Here is a 22,971-nt window from a genome sequence, read left to right as displayed (position 1 = left end):
GTGAACCTATGTAAGGTCTCCTGTCATCTCTTGCCAGCCCACGTTTCCCCTTACTTTTAATGCATACTTGTTGAATGAAGAAATGATTTAATGAATGTGTTATCTTCACTGTGATTCATGTAACACAGTGAAGCTCTTATCGCCTGGCAGGTAAATTTTTTCCCCACTAATTAATTTTTTAAATAGGTAATAACACACAAGTGTTAACAGTGTATTTCCTTTAGGTACCCAGTGGTCCTCCTGGGGTCAACCAAGTTACTGATTTCTTAGGAATATGCAGAGATGTCCCAAGCATTTATAAACACATACCTATTTACTAGAATTTCTATTCATAAATTTTTACTGGTTTCATTTTGTAGGTATTTTAGAGAAAGTACTCACCTTGCCGTTTTTTAAGCTCCACATCTTTAATCATTTCTTTTGCCCATGAAAATACCATCCTTTCTTTTCTACTGTGTTTTTAAAGAGTCAGCCCAAATGCCACTTCTGGGACAAAGGCTTCCCGTACTCCCGCTGAGAGTGGTATTTCTTCCTCCTCCAGATGCCTGCTACCTGCATGTCCTCTGTCCTTTCCTAAGAATTGCAGGGGCTTCTAGGCCAGAGTTTCTCAACCCTGGCGCTGGGCTGATGTTTTGGACTGGATTATTCTTTGTTGTAGGGAGCTGTCCTGTGCACTGTAGGGTGTTTAGAAGCATCTCTGGCCTCTACCCACTAGATGACTATGTCAGCCACCACCACCCCCATTTGTGACAATCAAAAATGACTCTAAACTTTGTCAAATGTCCCCAAGGAGGCAAATTCCCTCTCATTATGGATAACCACTGGAGTAAAGGAAAGTGCAGTGGGTACATATCTTGGCAGTAGACTTAATTTCAAATTCTAACTTTGGCACTTACTATTTTGTGACCCTTATCAAGTGCCTTAGCCTCTGTGAATCTGTTTTGTCAGTTGTGAAATCGGGATGATGATGCCTAAATTGTGGCTTTATTGTGGGAATGACGTCTGAGGGACTAGTGATAGAGCATCCAGCAGCAGCATGACCAGAACAAATCGGCCATCGTGTCTCCCAGCTGCATTGTGAGCTTGGAGTTAAGATAGGCGTCGCGAGCGCCACATACGTTTGTTGCTTCCTTCATCTAGTAAGTGGCTAAGAAATGTTTTTGATAAGTTGTCTTTTCTTCATTGAGAGAAGAAATGTATGTTCATCTTATCTGACATGACAGAATGGCTGACCTGTAATTTGACGGGCTCATAGGTAAATGTTACCACTTTTGTATTTTCTGAAAGTAATTATATAATTTAATCGGTTGGTTTCCCAGGCTTTCCTGTGCACTACTATCAGTCCTTTTCGCTCTCAGCTGTCCTCACTTAGCCACGGTGACGTTGTGCTGGGGCAGAGAAAGGCCATCCTGGTTCCTTCTGGTGATGGTCGAGCGGCCGCTGTGCCTCCCGCCAGGCTGCTTCTCTGGCCTCCGGTATGAAGTCTTGTCCCACAGCTTTCATTTTTTTTTTAAATCAGCTTTATTGAGATCTGTTTTATGTCTAGCTTTTATTTCTAAAGCCGGAAGAAGAAAATCAACTCGTGTTGGCAGTATTTGTGGTGCATTCATTTAAGATGTTCCACAGGTGATGGTTTCTTTAAACGCCTTTGCTGGTCTTAACACACAGCTTTGACTTTTTATGTGTCTTAATACACAGCTTTGACTTTTTATGTGTGGGTAGCTGACGTTTTACTTTTAAAACTTTATGGTTTATTTCATTGCCCTTTACCAGAAGCCTTGTAAGGAAGTGGCTGCTTGCCATTAAATGAAAGTTGGTAAGGTCGAAGCCCCGATTTTGGTGACTTTACTAAAACTAGCAGTTATAGCTTGTAGCCCTGGATTTAAAAGTTATTATTCTTTTCTGTTATCGTGATTGTCACATTTATTATGCTCCTTTAGGCGCTCACTGTTGTAAGTGCTTTATTTGTATTAGGCCATGTCATTTTCGCCACAGCCTGACAAGGCCAGGGATGTTGTTATCTCCACTCAACAGCAGGTCATGCGTGCATAGAGAAGATGAAAGCTTCCCCAGGCCCCACAGTTACTGTGGGGGGAGCCAGGATTTGAAACTAGATGATGTAACTTCTGATTCCATGTTCTCAACTGCAGGGTAGTATAAAATGCCTACATAGAAAGATTTGGGAGCATTTGAAATTATAGCATGTCTATGAAAAGTGTGTGTTCATGTCGCTGGTTGTGGTAAGTGGTTTTCTTTTGCCTTAATAGATTAGATTATTTAAAAGTACAGACATTAGGTTTTATCTAACAAGTAACTTGTAATATGTGCTGCAGTATGTTCGCTAAGGGGGCTTCTAAAATGCAGTGCTTTTCCAAACTCACCTCTGTGGTGCCCCCGGGGGGAATACCCAGAGCTGTGGCCCCACCTGGCAGGCTGACTCACCTGTTGTCACTGAATGATTTTATCTACACTTAGTATTTATTTACCGTTTTAATTATTTCACTGGTCCTAGTTATCAGTGAACTAGTGATCATTGTGATCAAGCCAGTATTGTTGAGTTTTAGCCTAGAAGCTCAATTGTAAATTGGTAAAAATATTTGCATTCTCGGAATTGTTCCATGTGGTAGTACCTGTGATTCTGTACTAACTTGGAATTCTCCTCAAAATCTTGGGTCCTCAGCTCAGAAGTATGTTGAGGTCACTCCCTTTCAAGGGCCTGAAGCCTCTTTTCCAACAATGCATTACTCTGTGCCACCTAAGTGCTAGCACGTGGGTTTATCTTTCGTCCTCCCTCCAGTCAGAAGTACAGCTGCTGGGTTTTCTCATTCACTCTCACCAGTCAGTGTTAGGAAGAGCAAGGAGCGGAGGAGGGCTGTTTCAGGACAAGGTGGATAAGGACAAGGTCCACTGAAACATTTGTCTGAGTATCTATTGACAGTTCTTGTCCTCTCTTACTTTAGCAGGTATTTCCCACACTTCTCCATTCAGTTTAACATGCACGTCAGAAGCAGTTTGTAGGATTTACCTCATGTCTGTCTTAGTGAGGAAGAAAAATCCAGTGGGAGCTTCAGCTTGCCTAGTAAGCAAGTGTCTCGGCTTGAGGAGAGCTTCTCGGTGTCTCCCCCACACCCGCAGGGAACTGGTGTCTCAGTGCAGCACCCTCACCCAGGGCCAGCCCGCTGCACGCTGCCAGCTCACTGGGCTGCCCTTGGGGTGTCTGTTGGCCTTACCCTAACAATGAGAGGCAGGCCAGCTTTTCGTGACCTGTGTCATTTGTTCAGGTAGGGAGGAAGAAAGTCCCCACAGTGCGATCAGAGTCAAAAAATAATTTGAAAAGTTGCTCCTATTCTCTTTTTTTTTGCAGTGTAGGATTTGGGGGTAGTAGCTTCACTGTGCAGGGCTGGGGAGATGCCTTCGAGAGAAGTTACCACATTACTCTCAACTTACTCCTCTTCTTATATCTGCAAGATTACAGGACCTATTTCTATTTCTAGCAAGCCGTGGTGGGAAGGAACAGATATATGTTGTTAACACCAGTAATAGCTGATCTCTGACACGGTTCGTGGGAGTATAGAAAAAAACCGTAACAGCCATCTTGACCAAGCCCTTTCTTTTACAGTTGAACTTGAGGGATGGGACTTGCTCTGAACCGTGGCTAGTTAGTTCCTGACCCAGAACCAGGGCTTCTTGCTCCCAGCCCTGGGCTGTGCCTTCACTTCTGAGCTGCTGCTGACCTGCGCGTCTGTCTCCCACGGAGAAAACTGGCCCCTGTTCTGGGAGGGTGTGGTTTGGGTCCTCTGAGTGATTGCAGCCCTGTTCCTGCCCATCTGTGTGCTTAGATTGAGCTCAGTTTTCGTGGCACCTCTAGGTTTGGACAGATAGATGGCAGCCAAAGGATCTCTGCAGCCTCTGCTGCCTCCTACTGATGAGGGAGGCCAAGTATGTTCTTTAGCAAGAGAGACAAACACTATAATTTGACAAATGAAGGCAACAGAAGAGAAATTATTAAAGGCTCCTTTTCACTGTTTTTAAGACTTTGCAAGGGGAGCTCTGTCCTTGAGCATGAAGCTTGATTTATTGATTTTTATTTTTAATTTTTGTATCATTATAGTAATTCTGCATAAATGGTTCTAAGATTGCCCACCATTATTGTTTGATCCTGGCTTCTGGGGTGCTTTATTTTCCTTAAACCTCGCTGGCTGAGAACAGAAATGATACTTTAAAAAATAAAACCATTTCTTCTTAGTTTATAGCTAATATTAAAAAATAGTCTAGAATTAAAAGAAAGTATGGAATCAGATTATGGAATTTTATTGCTGGATGTACCACAGAAGTTATCAAATAGGATATATTCATATTAGATATGGGAAAATGAGACTGGAGAAATTTAATATGTAACTTAGGAAAGTTATAGTTATTTAGTCATTATCAATACAAGTCTTCTGGGTTAGTTCAGTTGCACTATTTATTTTGAGCTTCCTGTGAGGCAGACCTTGTTTTTGTGTTTTCCATAGATTATTTCTAATTCTTAGCATATTTCTAATAGATATATCCCCCCCCTTTTATAGATATGAAAACGGAAGCTCAAACAGCTTAAATACCTTGCCCAGTGAATGAATGATTGAGCTTAAAAGTACCTTGACCAGTGAATAAATGATTGAACAGCAGTCTAGGAATGGTGTGAGTCCCAAGGTTGTGTTTTAATGCTACATCTCTTTAACTGTATCCTTTCCTTTAATGATTTGCATTATCTTACTTAACTTACTTAATTTGTCCCAGTGGTGAAGTCTTTCGCTTGTGTTCATAGTCAGACATTATAAGCTATGCTTCTTAAGGAAAGTTAACCCAGTTGAGTGCAATAGACAATATTTTAAAAATCTGGAATCTTAAATTTTTTTTTTTAAGATTTTATTGGGGAATTGGGGGAGGGGAACAGCATTGGGGAACAGACAAGTTGCTGTCCTTTTGTTCTTCAGTCTAGTTGTGGAGGATGTCACTTCACTGGCCCATGTTGGTATTATCATGCGCTCTTCCTGGGTGAGGAAGTCACTCGCCGGCCATTGGATGGCCGCTCATGTTGGCTGCCAGCCACTCACGGTAGCTCACAGGAGCCCACTGCAGCAAGGGCTGCATTCTACGCCATTGCCGGCGACTCACGGCAGCCCAGCTCCAGGTTGAGCTATTGTTCATCTTAGCTATAAGAGGGTGCAGCGTCACTGGCTCTCATGTGGGATCGGAACCGGGGCTCTGCTGCTCAGAGCTGGTGTCCCAAGCCAACTCCCAACAAGTGCGCCACTCGGCCGGCCCTGGAATCTTAAATTTTTGCTGAGAACACTTTGCTTGTCTCCAGTGCCTCATTGTCATTGGGAACTCATATTAACACATTTGGATAGTGGATCATATGAACCTCTGCAGCCTCCCACACAGAAAAAGAACCTAAGAACTATGAAAGACCTAAGGTGGAAAGATACGGCGACTTGTGAATGAGATGGTGGTGAAAGATCTTTAGGAAAAGTGCTGACATTTACTGGTACTATTGACTAGAAGCTCATCCACGTGTTAAATTGTTTTTGCTTCGCCCATGATTCATCTTGATTTCTTTTTGGTCAGTCTCTTCCCTTCTCCTGGCATGAAACAATAAGCTATATGAGGACACAAGGACTGTGTAAGCCCCGTGAAGATGGCGAACTTGATTTATTGCTGTATATCAGATACCTAGAATAGCATACGCCCTGTCACAGTAGCTTGATTGACGCAGGTCGGTGAAGTCATGTAAAAATACTTCCTAGGAAAAGTTATTTTAGATGAGTGTAGGATTAGACGAGGGGTTTTCATCCTGTTTGAGAGACAAATATTGCTGTTTTCATTTTTTTGAAACCTCTGTTCCCTCAGTTCCTAATGTAGTATCATCTGCTAAGGTTGTTTAGCCAGATACTCAAGTAGACAGAAGCATTGGGTTTTTGTTGAGAACTTTCCAGAATTGGATGATGTATATCTTCTGCTTGTCTTTTTCCCATTTTCTTGTCCATTGTGGACAAGACCCTAAATAACTTAAAATGTTTGAATGATACTTACTAAATACTAGTATTTATTAAGCATGTACAATTTGTAATGTATAGAAACATGATCTATATTTAAAAAATAAGTTTTGCTTATGGAAAGAACTGAAAAAAAAATCCTCTCTAATGGAAATGAGTCTAGAAACTTTGGCCTCCTCTCCTGCAATATTAAAAAGGTATGCATATCTTTAGCTATCATGGAAATGCAGATCAGTGTGACACCCGTTCATACCAACTGGAGTCTCTGAAAGAAAAAAGACACAAGTGGCCATGATGAAGAAATTGGAGCACTCCTGCGTAGCTGGTGGGAATGAAAAGTGGTGTAGCCACTGCATAAAACAGTTTGCAGGGCATCAAGGGCGAAACACAGAGTTACCTAGGACCCAATAATTGCATCTCTAGGTATATCCTGCCCCCCAAATAAAAACATACGTCCATACAGAACTTTGTACATGAGCGTTCATGGCTATATTATTTATAATAGCCCTGAAGTGGGAAAAAAACCAAATGTCCATCAAGGGAGTGACTAAACAAAATGTGGTATATCCAATGGCATGTTAATTGACAATTAAATGAAGTATTGATACCTGGATGAACCTTGAAAACATGCCAGTTAGAAAAGACCACTTTGTATGATTCCATTTACCGTATTCCCCCATGTATAAGATGCACCCTTTTCCGAAAAATTTGGGGTCTAAAAACTGGATGTGTCTTATACAGTGGTTGTAGATGTTTTTAACTTGCATTTCCCGCTTTTTTCACGCTTGTTTTTTTTGCACTCATACAACCACTGTATAAGACGCACCGAGTTTTTAGGCCCCACATTTTTTGAAAAAGGTGCGTCTTATACATGGAGAAATACGGTATATAAAATGTCCAGAATCAGACAGAAAGTAGATTAGTGGTTGCTCAGGGTTGTAGGACTTTGGAGGAGGTGGAAGGTGACCACTAATGATGAATACAGTGTTTCTTTTTTGGGTGATGAAAATGTTCTAAATTAGTGGTGATGGTTGCACATCTAAATACTATTCAGTTATACACTTAAAAGGGTGAATTGTATAGTATGTAAATTACATCTCCATAAATTTATTATTTAAAAAGTATCTGTATAGATGCATTTGCTTCTGCAGCCTGAGTTATCTCCAGAATTACACACATTGGTTGCTTGTAGGAAAGAGCTACATTCCTGTGGGGGCCGAGGTGGGAGGAGATTTTTAATAAATATCCTTTTCGGTCTGTTGAATTCTGTGCCTTGTGATAATATTACTTATTTTATAAGTAAATGTTGAATAATGAAGCTTTTTTTTTTAAGATTTTTTTTATTTTTATTGGGGAATTGGGGGAAGGGGAACAGACAAGTTGCTGTCCTTTTGTTCTTCAGTCTAGTTGTGGAGGACGTTGCTTCACTGGCCCAAGTTGGCACCATCATTGCGCTGTTCCCGGGTGAGGCAGATCAGTCACCAGCTTCTGGACAGCCGTTCTCGGCAGCTGCCGGCCGCTCACGCTGGCTGCTGGCCGCTCACGCTGGCTGCTGGCCACACATGGTAGCCCATGGCAACCTACTGCAGCAGGGGCTGCAGCCTACACCATCGCCGGTAACTCACGGCAACCCAGCTCCAGGTCGAGCTGTTGTTCAGCATCTTAGCTGTAGAGGGCAGTGTCACTGGCTCTCATATGTGGGATCCGAACCGGGGCCCTCTGGCGTCCCAAGCCAGCTCTTAACCAATGCGCCACTCGACCAGCCCATGAAGGTATTAAAAACTGATTTCCTCTCTTGATTGTACTCTGACCAGGTTCTACAGGGGTTAGATTACCTACACAGCAAGTGCAAGATCATTCATACTGACATAAAGCCGGAAAACATCTTGATGTGTGTGGATGATGCTTATGTGAGAAGAATGGCGGCCGAGGCTACCGAGTGGCAGAAAGCAGGTGCTCCTCCTCCTTCGGGGTCTGCAGGTGAGGGAGCTGAGCCAGCTGTGTTTCAGTCAGTTTGGGGACATTGAGAGTCTGCAGAGTTGCATATTGAAGCGGTGGAGGCAAATTTGTATATATTAGGAACTTTTGTAAGAGCCTGATTGCTTGAAATAACTAGACCCTTTTCTTGAGAAGGAAGATGCCCCAATTAAATTATCCTTTAACATTTTAATTACTTAACTTTGTTCTCCCTTAAAAGGTCATTTAAATTCTTACCTGCTGCTTCATCTACATTTGAACATTTTTTGGGGTTGCCCACCTCTCTGTTGAGGGCTGTATAGTAGCAAGTTTCATGTAGCTGATGTGTAGTTGTCAAAATGTTTTCCTAGCTTTAGGTTCGTTAGAATGCTCCCTAGTCTTCAGTTAGCATAGCTGTATCAGTCTGAATCGAACCAGTATGTCTGGAACCAGTTACAGAAGACCAAGTGAGTTGAGTATTGGCGTAGTTTCATTTCTTTTTCTTTCTTTTCTGAGTATAATGGTGTCAGTGAAGTGGCTGAGCTCTTACTCTCCTTTTACGGTATCTGTGCCTCGAGTATTGTCAGGCAGATGTGCAGACTCCACAGCTGCAGCCCTGGGACTGGCGGGCGGGGTTCTTGGAGATGCAGCACCCCTGAATCTTGTTTTCTACTTTCAGGGTGTGTTTAGATCATGGATCCATAGTCTGTCAAGCTTTTGAAGCTGGCAAGTTCTGGTCATTTGATTCCTAGAATATTTGCTGCAGTATATGATTTACTTTAGTTGTATGAACTTGCTAAATAACTTTCAAACTTGTGTACATAGTCTAATCTAAAATGTTTATTGCATTGTTTATAAAGCAAATTTGGCTCGATGACTTCATTTGTGAACTCTTCATTTTCTTAAACTATGAATCAATACTTTGAGGCTGTTTTTAAATAAATGGGTATTTAATTATAGATAAATAAGAGAAATGGCTCCATATTGAACAACTACTGCTATGCTTTTTAAGAGCCAATCATTTGTTTGAGTTGGATAAACATTCTTTAGATAGATCTCTATAATTGGATAGCCAATTATATATATATATATATATATATATATATATATATATATAAAGGCAGTAATTATTTCATTTTACAATTTAAATTACCTACATAAAGATATATGTGTCAGTTTTTCTCTAAACAGTCATTTTGTTTTATTTTGTTTTAGTGAGTACGGCTCCACAGCAAAAACCTGTAAGTACTTAACACACATACTTATGTTCACCTTCACATCAAAAACAACTGTTCATGATTGAACTTTTCAAATTGTAACATTAGTTTCTGTTTCTGCAACAATTTGTTGTTTTGGGGGATTGGTTGTACATTTTTTTTGTTCCTTTCTCAATCACAGATGTTCTCATGTATATTAACGTGGAAGATAGGTTATATTTATAAATGCTGTGTATCCTTGAATATATTGGGTTGTCGGAAAAGTTATGACGCATTTTTTGCGACGAAAAACATAGAAAAAGTATGTTATGACTTTTCCGACAACCCGATAGAAGACTTAACTGTTTGATAAGTTGAAGTGATTTTTAGAGTTGTTTAGTTAGAGTTGTTCCATGTTTGATCTTCATTTTTCTCATGTACTTTCTGAAGTGCAGTTGGCCGAGCTGGGTGAAGTGTGAGGTGATAGAGATGATAGGGTTTGAAGTGTGATTATTCCAAAAAACGCTACCTTATTTCTGACTGACTTCCAAGTTACCTGTTTTTCTAAAGCCATTGTTCAATTTCTTTATTTTCCAGCCAGTAGTTAAATGCGAAAGAGTATTATCTGTTTTGTGGTCCTGTAAAACACTTAAGTACAATCAAAGGAAGCAAGTTGCCTGGAATTAAATTTTACCCCAGAGGACCTAAACCTGGCTTGGTTCCAGTAGAGGATAGAGTGTATATATCTTGAGTTGATGGGTCACCTACAAATTTTATGAACCAAAAGCATTTGAAAGGAAATGTCCAGAACTTCAGAATGCTACCAACAGCCCTCAGTTTGTAATGAAAGTCACAGTCCAAGAGGGAGCCATGACAATTAAGCCCCCTGGGCCTGCTGAGGCGCCGAGCAAGTCATTTCCCATAGTTCTCCGGTGGCTTGTTTTGGTTATTGATTCTGTGAAAACTGGAGGTTCTCATTGCTAGTACTTTCCATGTCAGATGGCTGTGATTGGAGGCAGAATGAAACTGGCTGTTTCTTTTTCCCTTTTACTTCATATGCTCATTTCTTACATTTATGCAGCCTTGGCTGTTGATAACAGCTCATTGTGTGAGACCCAAACACAAACTGTTGACAAACAATGAATGAAATACACCTGTTTTGGCAGGCATTTCTGTGTTAGCAGACAGTTAAGTAAGACATGAAGGAGAAGGGAAATTGTTACTTGGTATACAGGAAGCAGCAAAAAAACCCTCGCAAGAGATACTTCTTGTTTAAAGGCAAGAGTATCTCAGCATATTCAGTTCTTAGAGCTTAAATGAAAAAGAGGTATTGGATTTAAGCTATACCCCTCCGAGGGCGGGACCTCATAGCAGCCCCATTATTTAATATTAGCACTGGTTTCTTTTTTCTGATTTGACTGTAACCCTAGCCACCAGGTGGGTCTCATGTCTAGACATGTGATTTGAATTGAACATGACCTGAAAAAACAGACTTTGTTGGTATTTGCCATTCTGCCAGCATTTACACTATTATGTAGTGCTTTAAATAGAAGCAAACTGACCTGTGGTATTTTCTTACATGTTGTAGATAGGAAAAATTTCTAAAAACAAAAAGAAAAAACTGAAAAAGAAGCAGAAAAGGCAGGCCGAGTTATTGGAAAAGCGCCTGCAGGAAATAGAAGAATTGGAGCGAGAAGCCGAAAGGAAAATAATAGAAGAAAACGTCACAGCAGCTGTACCTTCCAATGAGCAAGATGATGAATACCACCCAGAGGTGAAACTAAAAACGGCAGAATTAGAGGAGGCTGCTGAGGGAGAGACGGCACATGACAATGGTCAGTGAAATCCGGAGAAGGGGCTGAGAGGGGGCCCAGGGCCTTCATTAATAGGGGACCCCTCCTGCCCCCGCCCCCAAATCATCACATTGGTTGATTTTGTGTTGCTTCTTCATATGAGAGTATGATTCTCTCCAATTCCTATTTGGAAATATGGGGAATAGTCTGGTAGTTCATTTGTAAAATGTATGCTAGAAATAGGTTAATATTTCAAAAGTTTGTTGTTGTTGTTTAAGATTTTATTGGGGAATTGGGGGAGGGGAACAGTGTTGGGGAGTTGGAGAAGGGGAACAGCCAAATTGTTGTCCTTCAGTCTTAGTTGTGGAGGGCGCAGCAAGCTCAGCTCCAAATCCAGTCGTGCTGCTCAGCTCAAGGTGCTGTGTTCAGTTAGCTGCGGGTAGGCGTAGCCACCATCCCATGCGGGAGTCGAACTGGCATCCTCCTTGTTAAGAGCGTGCGCTCTATCCACTAAGCCACCCAGGCAGCTGCTCAGCTCAAGGTGCTGAGTTCATTTCAGTCTTTAGTTGCGGGTGGGCATAGCCCACCATCTTGAACAGGATGGCTCTCTCCAGCTGAGCCATCCTGCCACCTGTTGGCAGCTCAGTGGCAGCTCAGCTCAGACGCAGCTCACTGGCCCATGTGGGAATCGAACCGGCGACCCTATTGCTCAGAGCTCGCACTCTTGAGCAAGCTCTTAACCAACTGAGCCACTTGGCCAGCCCTCAAAAGTTTTTTAAAATATGGAAAATGTCTGAGAAACACCATGTTTCTATCATAGCTTTATTTTGTAATTAACCTTTTACCTAATAGTAATGCACCCACAAAACCTGAAGACTGTGGAGGGTAGAAATGGAAGTGTAACTGTTCTAGTCTTTTTCTTCCAAAAACTAACTTTTTCTAATAAGAGTAGGCCAGTTATTTAATAAATGAAAAATAAGTTTTCAAAAACCTGAGGATTTTATCCTGAGGGCCAAGAGGTGTTTGCTGCGTAGTACGTAAATTAAGCACATTCAGAAATGTCTCATTGGAGAAGATAAGTACCTAGTGCCACTGTGTTTGGGAGAGTAAAAGTTTTAATTCTTAGCTCATTGACTCTTTAAGGTGAAGCTGAGGACCAGGAAGAGAAAGAAGACGCCGAGAAAGAAAACATTGAGAAAGACGAAGACGACGTTGAGCAGGAACTTGCGAACATAGACCCTACGTGGATAGGATCGCCCAGAACCAATGGCCACATAGAGAATGGCCCGTTCCTGCTGGAGCGGCAGCTGGATGATGAAGATGACGATGAAGAAGATTGTCCAAACCTCGAGGAATATAACCTTGATGAGCCAAATGCAGAAAGCGATTACACATATAGCAGCTCCTATGAACAATTCAATGGTGAATTGCCAAATGGACGACATAAAATCCCCGAGTCACAGTTTCCAGAGTTTTCCACGTCACTGTTCTCTGGGCCCTTAGAACCTGTGGCTTGTGGCTCTGCACTTTCCGAGGGGTCCCCACTTACAGAGCCTGAGGAAAGCAGTCCGTCGCATGACAGAAGCAGGACCGTTTCAGCCTCCAGCACTGGGGATTTGCCAAAAAGTAAGTGTCCATCCCCATCGGGCATCTGCGTTCAGTGGCCTAGGTGGCACACACTTGACAGATGCTGTTCAGGGAACTGGCTGAGGGCGGTAAAGCCATGCATGTATGCATTACCCATTTTCATTTTATTGCTTTTGTTCTTGTAAATAATTAATTATGTAAACTGTATTCTGTGCCACGAGGCTTTCTCTTGCTCTCTGAATATCAGACCCCATTTCTGAGCTTTTCTCATTCTTTCTGTGTTTAGTTAAGTGACATCATACATTTGCAAAACCTTCCGAGTCTAAGAACTTATACCTGTCGCTTTCTAGAATATGTAGTTTAATTTGTAATTTGTACTTTCATCTCATAGTGTAATATTTAGTTTTTCGTTTTTGTTTTGTTTCATTTCTATTCACGGAAATATGTGCCTGCTCTTAGTCTATGTTGAGGAAGAGGTGTCTAACTTTATTTTGACACTTGTTCCTGATTATAGGACTCTGCTATTGAAATTTTAAAGGAAGTGGCATGGACTTAAATGTGATGATAACTTACATCAGACCTTTATTTTGAGGGAGAATGCCACATGTCTCTGCCAGTGACAGGCCAAGGGACTTCAGTAAGCAAACACTGAGTGTCTCCGTTGGTTGGTTTCCGTTTGGGTCCACACTGGAAAACTCAGAAACCTCCTCTGCTCCCTCTGCTGACAAGAGTGTTTAACACACGGAAAGTCCCTGGGTGAGCCAGCCCTGCAAGCAGCCCACGAAATTCTGCAGCCCCTTTCTTGCCAGCAGGTGGGAGACCTGCACAGCCTCCTGCGTGGGCTGTAACTGGCCATCCTAAAGATGGGTTATTTTACTCAGGTAGACATACTCTGTTCCCGTACCTTTACTCTGAGCAGAACTTTTGGGAGGTACTTACACGATGCCTTCACCTGGATGTAGGTTCATCTAAGGAAGGAGTCACGTCTGTGTGTCTCCTTTACTGGCACACCACCGCCACACTACTTCTGACACTTTGGGTCACCATGTAGCCTAGCCTCTTCCCGGTTTATTTTCAGAACATATTAAAGAGTGTCTGTGTGCACAGGGCATGTTTGCTCATGCTTCTGTACCTTTGTTAATGTTTTTCCTCTGGCGTGGACTGTTTCCTCCTATTTACCCACTGTCCATTGTTTTGGCAAACTTTTATTCTTTTGTCAGGTAGTGTGACTCAAACACCAGTCCTCCCTGTGTTTCCCAGCAGGTTTGTTCTCTTTTCCTACTGGTTATACATGTTCTTAACTTTATGGTCATTGTTTGTTTCCATTTATCTTTCTCTTCACTTGGATGTAAACTCTTTGAGGGTACTGTGTGTTTTTCCCTTTGTATCTTCAGCGTCTAACCCAGTGCTAAACAAACTGATTGAATAATGAACAAACAAATCAGTGATATCCGGTTATATTCTTCTACTCTTCCCTTTTCACATTCACAATCAAAGTTTTACTCAGTCCAAAACACATTCCATCCGGAGCAGCCTGTCTGTTGCACGAGTCAGGGGACTAGGTCTATTTGCTTTTTTGTATTGACCTCAGTCTCTTACCAAGCAGACCCTTTCAATATTAATATTGTTAAATTCTAGGGACATAGCAGGGGCAGGCTGTCCTCATCCAGTCATTTCTTTGGAGGCACCCAGTTTGGTTTTCAGCGTGGTTGTTTGGTAACCGTAGGCAACCTCCCTCCCTCATGGGAGGTGTTCCTGCATGGAAGGGGTATGGCCTGGAGGCTGGCACACGAACACGAGGCAAGAGAAACAAGCTTTATTCGGACTTTGTGTAGCTCCTTGTCGTCAGAGCAGAGCGTGTACATTAGGGACTAGCGCAGGGGAAGGCCGGGCCCGAATGAGAAGGTTGAGGAAGGCGGATGTGCCCGGCTAGAGAACGCGGGCTTTTCCCTGGAGTTAAAGGTGGAGAAGCAGAGGCAGGACGGCACAGCGTAGGTCTTGTCTCATCACATCTGCGGGACAGATACCCTGGAGCAGAGTGGGCTTGCTGGCTTTACCTGCAGGTATTTTGAATCTCTTCACTCTCACCTCATTGCCGTCAGCTGAGGCTGCTGGCATAGGGGCTCCTGCTCATATCACCGCAGCTGCCGCTCCCCAGCCTGTTCTCTGTAGAGCAGACCAGAGAGCGTTATGAAGCTCATCCCCCCGGCCCCCCGTGATCCCCAGTGTGGCGTCTCCTCTTAGAAAAACACCCAGAGGCGCCGCTCTCTAAATCTTAACAAGTTCTGTGCGGCCTGTTCCCTGACACCTCCTCTCTCATGTTGTCGCCCATGTCACTCCCTCTCTATGTTTCCTGTGTTCATTCTTGACCTCCCACACTGGCTTCTTTCTAAAGTTTCTCAAAAGTCCCAGCTTGTTTGTGCCTCTTTGCACTTTGCACTTGCTGCCTCCTCTGCCGAGAGCTTCTCCCTGGCCTCGCCTCTCTTTATTCAGACCTTTCCTCACGTGTCACCTTCTCAGAAAAGACCTCCCCTGCACACCCTTATCTTTATCCAGCTCCTTTCTTCACTTTGTTTTTCTTCATAGCATATAGAGCCGCCTGACATGGTGTGTGTGTGAATCATTCATTTCATTTACTGTGTTGCCCATACTCCTAGCCAGTGCATGAGTTTCCTAATTTGGGGTGTGGTGGGGGAAACTTGTACCTCTTGTTCATACTATTTCCAGTGCCAAGAGAGCACCTGGCACGTAGAAGGGACTCAGTAAATATTTGGCAAATGAATGGGTCAGGTTTGGGCGTTAAATCTCCTAGTGTTGCTCCGTGAGCCTGGTTTTGAACCTCCTGCATATAGAGAGGGTAGAGGGTATTCCTGCCTTCCTGTAAGAATGTTTTCAACTGGAAAGAGTCAGTGTGGGCCTGGAACAGTGCCTTGCAGGTAAGTGATGACGGCTGTGCCATCACTCTGAGGCCCTGCTGGCTGCCATCTTACTCGTTTCTAGGATAGCTTCACATCGAATGAAACCCAGAGACAGTTGATCCGAAATGACTAAGGACTCCAACCCTTACTGAAATAATGAAGCCTTCCCACCTCTCTCTTCCCACTTTCTATTCCCCCCTTGGTAGAAGCAGGGAGCAAGGAAGAACTCTGATAGGTCACCTCAATAATGACCTAATTAGAGGAGGTGACCCTATTTCTGGGCAAAGCAAAATTGGTATGATTGCGCAGCAAGTGTGAGTGTCGCTGTGCTTAAATGGGCTTTGTTGAGTGTTGCGTCAGGCACCCTAGCACAGGTAGCTACCACACTGAGAAAAGGAGGTCAGAAATACAAACACGCTTTTTTTACCTTCTCTGTGTTCTTATACAATTACATTTTTAAGATCAGTTCCACAGTCTCATTTGTGAGCCGGGTCACTATTTACAAACCTGAACCAGGGTAACAGCCTTTCACCAAAGGAGAGGTGGCCCTTCACGGGCCGGTTAGAAGCTTCAGCCTAGGAGGGTGGTGGTCTGGCTGGCCACACGCAGAGCAGCGCCCCTGGACCTGGCCGGTCGGAATCTGCTGTAGCGCTCCTGTGTTTGGTCTTCCGTTGGTGTGTGTGGGGGGCGTGGTCCCTACTTTTTTCCTCCTTTTACTGAGTCTCAAACAGTTTAAATTGTAGGTGTTGAAACTTGGATTTGAACCCAGTTCTACAAACCTCAAAGTCCATTTTTTTGCCTGCTGACTGTCCCTGATTAAATGACACGGGATTCATCCAGCCACTTCTCGTGCTGCCCATCTACCCTTTGGGTCAGCATTTTTATGTTGCTCCTGGAACTCTCTTCTCAGCCCATTCTCCATTCCGTGTGTACATTTTGCCTCCTCGTGTGGGTCTCTGCACTTTCCTTCTCATAATTTCTGAGTTCCTGTGTTTCCTCCTCTCCGCTCATTTCTGGCCTTTGGTGAGGCTCCCTGGCGGATCAGCCGTCTTATAAAGAGGGAAATGGGCAGAGGGCAGGTAGCAAAAAGGGAGCCTGGCCGGCCCCGGTTGTGCCCACACACCCGAGGAATGGGTCTTGGGGTTAAACGCCGGCCAGAGTTCTCTCCACATCCTGTGACCCCTGCCGGGGAGCTGTCGGTGCCCTGGGTCCTGGGTGCCTTGCTTACCCACTGGCCTTGCTACTTGTGTGGGGTGCCGATGAACCAGAGCCCCTCCAGTTCTGTGGCTCCACAGCTCGGGCGTACCGAAAAGGAGGTTTGGTTCATTTTAGCAGTACCCAGCTTTGAATAAACAAAAGGGTGTTTAATGTTCTGCATTGAGCAGGCTCTTCTGTTTAGTCTGTAAATACCATTTCAGAATTACTTCTAAAATAAACAGAAGCCATGGTTATATCTCATCCTTTCCAGAAATCCGAGCTAGCTTGTAGGTCAGTTTGAGGTTTGACGAAGATGCTGACTCACTTCAGGATTTTCCGTCTGGGTCCCACTATGTTATTTTCTTTGTCATTTGCCCCCTGGTTGTCTGTGCTTGGTGCAGGCATGGCCTGGGCTTCTCTGAGAAGCTCTTCTGGCTCCTGGAGCCCTGAAAAGCCTGGCCCTATGACGACTGAGATTCTCTCGGGGTCCCTGGGGTTGAGAGTGGCCCATTATTTGACAGGATCATGAGGAACCTCAGAGGTTTGCCCTGTGGCCCAGGCTGTCTCAGGAGACCTCTGTTCTGGAATGTTCTTTGTGCAAAGCTAAAGCACGATTAATTAGTCCTAGCCTTTCATCTGTATTTGTTAATTAACCGTCGTCTAATCCTTGAGGTCAGCCCAAGCAGAGGGAGGAGGGGCTGCGGGTGTTAGGTGAACTTTGTCACTCAGGAAGGAGGGGCCACCCAGCATAGCGTTCTCCATCAGATCCGTGTAATAATGCACGAATGAGCAAGATGGAGTCCATTGGGGAATGGGCTCTGATATAATGAGGAGCAGCTAGAAAGATACAGAAGGGAGCAGAGCGGGCCTGCCCGAGAGGCCAAGGAACCGGGGGTAAAGGGGAGAGCTTAAGGCAGTCTCCGTGGGCTCTCTGGGCCCCCCAGTCGGCTCCCTTCTGTGAAACATTTTCCAGAGATGAGACTTCGAATTTTAAATTCTGTCGAGTTCAACTTACAGGATTACAGGCCGAAATGATGATCCCAGCGCTTTTCTAGAAAAGGAGGCCGTGTGCCCAGCACACACTGTGTGCACACATGCAAGCCACCTCTGCTGCCACTAACTGTCCTGCTGTTTGCTCACACCAGCAAAAACCCGGGCGGCTGACTTGCTGGTGAATCCACTGGATCCCCGGAATGCCGACAAAATTAGAGTTAAAATTGCCGACCTGGGAAATGCTTGTTGGGTGGTAAGTAGTTTTCTTTCTAGAACATTTCAGTTATGATCATGTGTTGCCAGGCAGAGTTTTCTCCTTTCTAATGTGTTCCTCCGTGGTAATGCTGTCTGTTCCTTTTCAGCATAAACACTTCACGGAAGACATCCAGACCCGTCAGTACAGATCCATAGAGGTTTTAATAGGAGCAGGGTACAGTACACCTGCTGACATCTGGAGTACCGCGTGTATGGTAAGAGCGGCCTGGCCCTTCCTTTTCTTCCCTGTAAAGGTTCATCCCCTAATCTCACGATGGGGAGAGTCTTACCAGTGCATGCGGCCTAAAGCTTTTCTGACTGAAGGTTGTCCGCCCTGGGATGGGGGAGGGGAAGGTTTTACTGTATTGGGTGTCTTAAGAATGGAAAGAATTGTCCTGGGTTTTGGCTTGGTCTGGCCTGGTCTGGCCTTTGGGAGATGATCTCTTCTCAAGGCCCTGGGCAGCCCACATCCCTGAAAATCAGACCCTCTGCTGTGGTGACGAAATGAGTGCAGGTCAATTCCTTTTGGTTACCGAAAGCTTGCGAGGCTGTATGTAAGGGAGGACTGCCTGAGCCGAAGGGCTGGAGTCCTTCGTGGCCGCCTCCGACAGACCTTTTCTCCTTATGGAGCAGAAAGGATTACCCATTTCCAAGGTTTCATCTCTCTTCTTCTCTAAAGTAAAATCTAGAGACTGTTCTAGCTGTTGCTGTGGGCAGTGCAGTCACTTCTGAGACCGCAGCAGCTGCATACGCTGCTCTTGACCGCATCTGCTCCCGCAGAGCGCGGGGGTGTTTTCCTCAGGGCTCAGCATGCCTGCTCTCCCACCTGCGTGCCGTAATCATTTCGCGGCCAGTTTTGTGCATCATAAGTTTAGTTGTATCCAAACTCTCCCCCAGCCCCACCAAGTGCATCTTTTTATCACTTACTCCCTGTCTGTGAATTGATGAGTGTGAACAGTCCCTCATCCGTAAGACAATTTCTGTTTCTCCTTCTTGGCCCTCTTTCCTGGCCAGTTCACCTTCTTCATGGGCTAAACTCTGTGTGTGTGTGTGTGTGTGTGTGTGTGTGTGTGTGTGTGTGTGTGTGTGTGTGTTGACAGGGTGGTGTTTCATGCTTTGTTTATATTTTTTGCTTATGTTTTTTTTCCAAATTCTCTGATATTTAAATGCAAGGGCTTGTGTGTACAACGTGACACTTGCCTTCTCATTAAAAAAAACCAATGCTGAATAATTAAATGCATTGTTATTCAAAGATAAGTGTAACAGTTCAGTGTGCTGGATTGTTTGGCCCCTGATGCCAAAGTGAAAGCGTTGTTCAGCAACCAGTGCTGAAACGATATGAGAAAAAGTAGATGTTTTGTGTCTTACAAGTTAGTGTGATCTGAGGCAACTGATATGGCCAAATAGATCCGAAACTCTATGCCTTTCTATTCCCACATTGTTCTGATGGATAATACCAGGTAATTTTAAAATTAAGGTTTTTAGTAAGTATCAAAAACGAAGTCCTTGCGGTTGCTGGGTATGGAAAAGAATGGTTGAAAGAATTGGTGGAAATGCGATGGTTCCTTTGAATTCAGAGACCACTGTGTAGAGGGATCAGACTCACTCTGTGACTCCAGGGAGCAGGCTGCGGGGGAGGCTGGGAAGCTGGGGGTGGTGAGGTCAGTAGAAAGGGAGCTCTTTGAACAGTTAGAGCTGCGGTGGGGAAAGTGTTCCACGGGGGAGAAGCCTTCCACCTCAGGATGTGGTGAGCTCAGGCCTCGCTTGCCCGCTGCAACACAGACGCGCTGTACCAGGGCTGCCCCGAATTAGACTCTGAGAACTCTTTCAACTCTGAAACTTGTGCTTCTAATTTTGGGTGTTAAATTTTGGTGATATAACCAGAAAAATAGGACAGGATCACAGACATAGTAGAATAATGGTGGAGCTGTCAGTACAGTTTTATACCAGATTATCCACCTTGCCTTCCATTAGGTAAGAATTTGTCCCTGTGCTGCTGTTGCCATGCACAGTGGCATAATCATCAACTCCTGAGGAAAAGCATTCACTTCGTCTCCTTTCACCCCCACCCCCACCCCACCACTGTCCTAAGAAATTAAGCATAAGCTCTCTCAGTGCTGCTTATGAGGGTTTTTTTTTTTTTTTAAGATTTTTATTGGGGAATTGGGGGGGATGGGAACAGTGCTAGGGAATTGGGGGAAGGGGAACAGACAAGTTGCTGTCCTTTTGTTCTTCAGTCTGCTTCTGGACGGCTGCTCACAGTGGCTGCTGGCCACTCACGCTGGCTGCTGGCTACACACGGTAGCCCATGGCAACCCACTGCAGCAGGGGCTGCTGGCAGCCTACCCCGTCGCCGGCGACTCACGGCAGCCCAGCTCCAGGTTGAGCTGTTGTTCAGCATCTTAGCTGTGGAGGGCAGTGTCACTGGCCCTATGAAGGTTTTTTTAAACTCAGTTGTTAAAGGGGTGATTTTTTTTCCCCCTGGAAAAGGCAAGCCTTTATTCCCCACCCCACCCCACCCTACCCCAGCCCCTGCTCCCTGAAGGTCATGACTGAGGAGTCCCTTTTGTTCTTCACAGAGAACCTGGTAAAGATGAGGCAGCGTTTCCCCACCCCTACCCTTCTGTTGGAATTTAAAAACATAACAGTATATTCAGTTCATAATACCAAGCTGTAATAGAGCTCCAGGTTGGCTTGGTGGTGAGGCCTGGAGCCCTCTGAGTATCAGAGCTGGCACCCTGTGTGGGCCTGGCTCCAGGGCTCACTTGACACGAGCCTCAGCGGGTCATGGAGCAGAGCTGCCACAACGGGAAAAGGACGCAGATGAGCCAGGCAGCTGGGATGCACAGTTGTTGAATCTCTCTTCCTTTCCTTGAGTTTTGGGGCCCCTCTAGATGTCAGTGTAGATGATCTAACCATTGTGTGTGGGCTGAGGCCTTGGCACCTCTGCATCTGTGGGTCAGAGTCCCTGAATAGTAATCTTTTTATGGACTCCATGGTGAGCCCGAGTCAGTGCCATGGAAATAAAGCCAGCCTGACAAATTTCACCAAACTTCTTTAGCACTGGTCACAGCACAGAACTAGTAGGTGACCTTATTTATGTTGAATGGGGCCTTTTGGCAGGGGAGAGCATTTCAGGAAAGAGATGTCCCCAGAACCTGAGAACGGAGGCTGACCTAGGGGAAGGCCTTCGGAGGGCATCAGGCCAAGTTCAGGGGGAAGAATCCATAATTAGTTAAAAATAAATACTAATTATCAAGGTCACAGTGGGAGTAATCTTCCATGGTTTCATAGCTGCCAGCATAAAAGCGGGTCGCGAGGCACAGAGGCTGATGTTTTCATGGTCATGTTTGCCCTGTCATGCGTGTCCTATTCGACCCTCTCCAGAGAACCAGGACCAGACAACATGACGGAGCCTCTGTCTTGCCTCTTCCTTTTCTCTTTTCCATTGCATTGACATGCTGCTTAGACTTAAAGGTTTCATTGGAAATTCGTGGTGCTGATCAAAACGGTCATCTTTCAAACACTCAGCTGACATGTCTTACTGTTGGGCTGTAAGAATATATACAGCCAGATTGAAATGTTTTTGAAAATTAGAGTGAGTGAGAACCCAAGGAAGGGTTCAAGGGCAGCTCTCCTCAGAGCTTCCATCATCAGCTTCTTGGGTCTCCTTTCTCCATTAGGGTTTCTTCACCTTTTCCTCTTGTAAGGTATTGAATGGATTGTGTCCCAGGCGAGGAAGACCCCTCTGGCCATTAGGTATATAATCCAGTTGTTTCTCTTGGACTTGTGGCCAAAGGTGCGGGTTTTTGCCCTGACCTGGGATTGGCCGGTGTCTTTGTCGTTTGCTGGGTCAGGCGCCCCGTGGGGACTTGAGCAGACCCTGCGGCACTCGCGCAGCCACCACACTCTGCCGAGACTTGACGTGTGCACGTCTGGTTCAGGGCAGGGATCCTGAGTTCACGAGCTCGTGGTCCTGGGCTGAGAGCACCCACCTGTGGTTTGCTTAGAGTGCTAGGAGAGATGGGCCAACCCCAGGCAGTCTTCCCAAGGGCGCCATCTCCACCCTCTGGTGGTCAGCAGGAGAAGGTGGGCCAGGGCAGTGCCTGCTCGCCTAGTGCGGGAGTGGGGAGGGCAGCACCTTGAGAGGAGCAGGGGAGGTGCTGTCATCACTGATCCACAGGCATCAGTGGAGGGGGACTGCACCCCTGAGCGTCTTTCACAATAGCAAGACCTAATACCGAATAGAAGTAATTGTGGCAACAACCAAAAATGGGATTTTGCTTATCCTTTTTTGTTTTTTTGTTTCTAAAACATGGTATTTCATCAGCAAAACAAAGCAGTTGCCATCTTTATACATTGTTACCAAATTAAACTCACAGTCCTGATATTTTCTCTGTGTGTGTGTGTGTGTGTGTGTGTGTGTGTGTGTGTGTGTGTGTGTGTGAGCAAGGGAAGTAGATTGCCTGGTGGAAATGGAAACACATCCCCCCCGCCCCACGCGCCCACGCACACACATTCTGGTATGACAGAGGCAGACAGTGGTCACTCAGGAAGCTACGTGCCCACCCCAGGAGGGGGCTGCATGCTGATCTGACTCCTCCTGGCCCCGGGGCACAGAGCAAGGGGCGCTTCTTAGGCTCTAGGTGTTCTTTTGACTGAGTCAGAAATGAATGAAATGATGAGGAAATGCTGAAAATATCCCTTGGTTACTAAGACATTAAGGTCTTTGCTTCGAGAGAAAGGCAGCACCTGCCATCCAGGGGCCAAGTTAGCCTGCGGGTTGAGGGCAGGCTCTGGGGTCAGACGTGCACCTGCATCGAGTCCTCGTCCTGCCGTTAGCAGCTAAGCGCACGCCCTGGCCATGGCTGCACACAGCTGCTTGCTGATGCACGACAGGTTCGTTTAGCCTCTTGGAAAATGGAGACCGCATAGCCCTTACATTTTCCAGTAGAGGAGATGTAAGAATATTTCCAAAGCTTCTTTGAACTCTTTGGAAGGAAGAAAAAATTTGGTATTGAGTCCTGTTAGGAGGCTC

General features: G+C 45.0%; 1 protein-coding gene across 12 annotated transcripts in view; it reads left to right on the top strand.

The window, feature by feature from the left end:
* Positions 1–22,971, top strand: part of SRPK2 (SRSF protein kinase 2) — a 239,063-nt gene that overhangs the window by 205,467 nt on the left and 10,625 nt on the right. For 11 of the 12 annotated variants that reach the window (XM_019660132.1, XM_019660133.1, XM_019660137.1 and 8 more), the window contains 6 exons: positions 7,853–8,018; positions 9,210–9,235; positions 10,779–11,025; positions 12,127–12,609; positions 17,831–17,931; positions 18,041–18,148. In XM_019660132.1, the coding sequence (XP_019515677.1) occupies positions 7,853–8,018; positions 9,210–9,235; positions 10,779–11,025; positions 12,127–12,609; positions 17,831–17,931; positions 18,041–18,148 (1,131 nt within the window). The remainder of the gene's footprint in view (positions 1–7,852; positions 8,019–9,209; positions 9,236–10,778; positions 11,026–12,126; positions 12,610–17,830; positions 17,932–18,040; positions 18,149–22,971) is intronic. The other variant, XM_019660128.1, reaches the window with a different exon arrangement.

Source organism: Hipposideros armiger, unplaced genomic scaffold (assembly GCF_001890085.2).
Source record: "Hipposideros armiger isolate ML-2016 unplaced genomic scaffold, ASM189008v1 scaffold_312, whole genome shotgun sequence".
NCBI classification, from domain to species: domain Eukaryota; kingdom Metazoa; phylum Chordata; class Mammalia; order Chiroptera; family Hipposideridae; genus Hipposideros; species Hipposideros armiger.
This window is presented reverse-complemented; position numbering and strand designations above follow the sequence as displayed.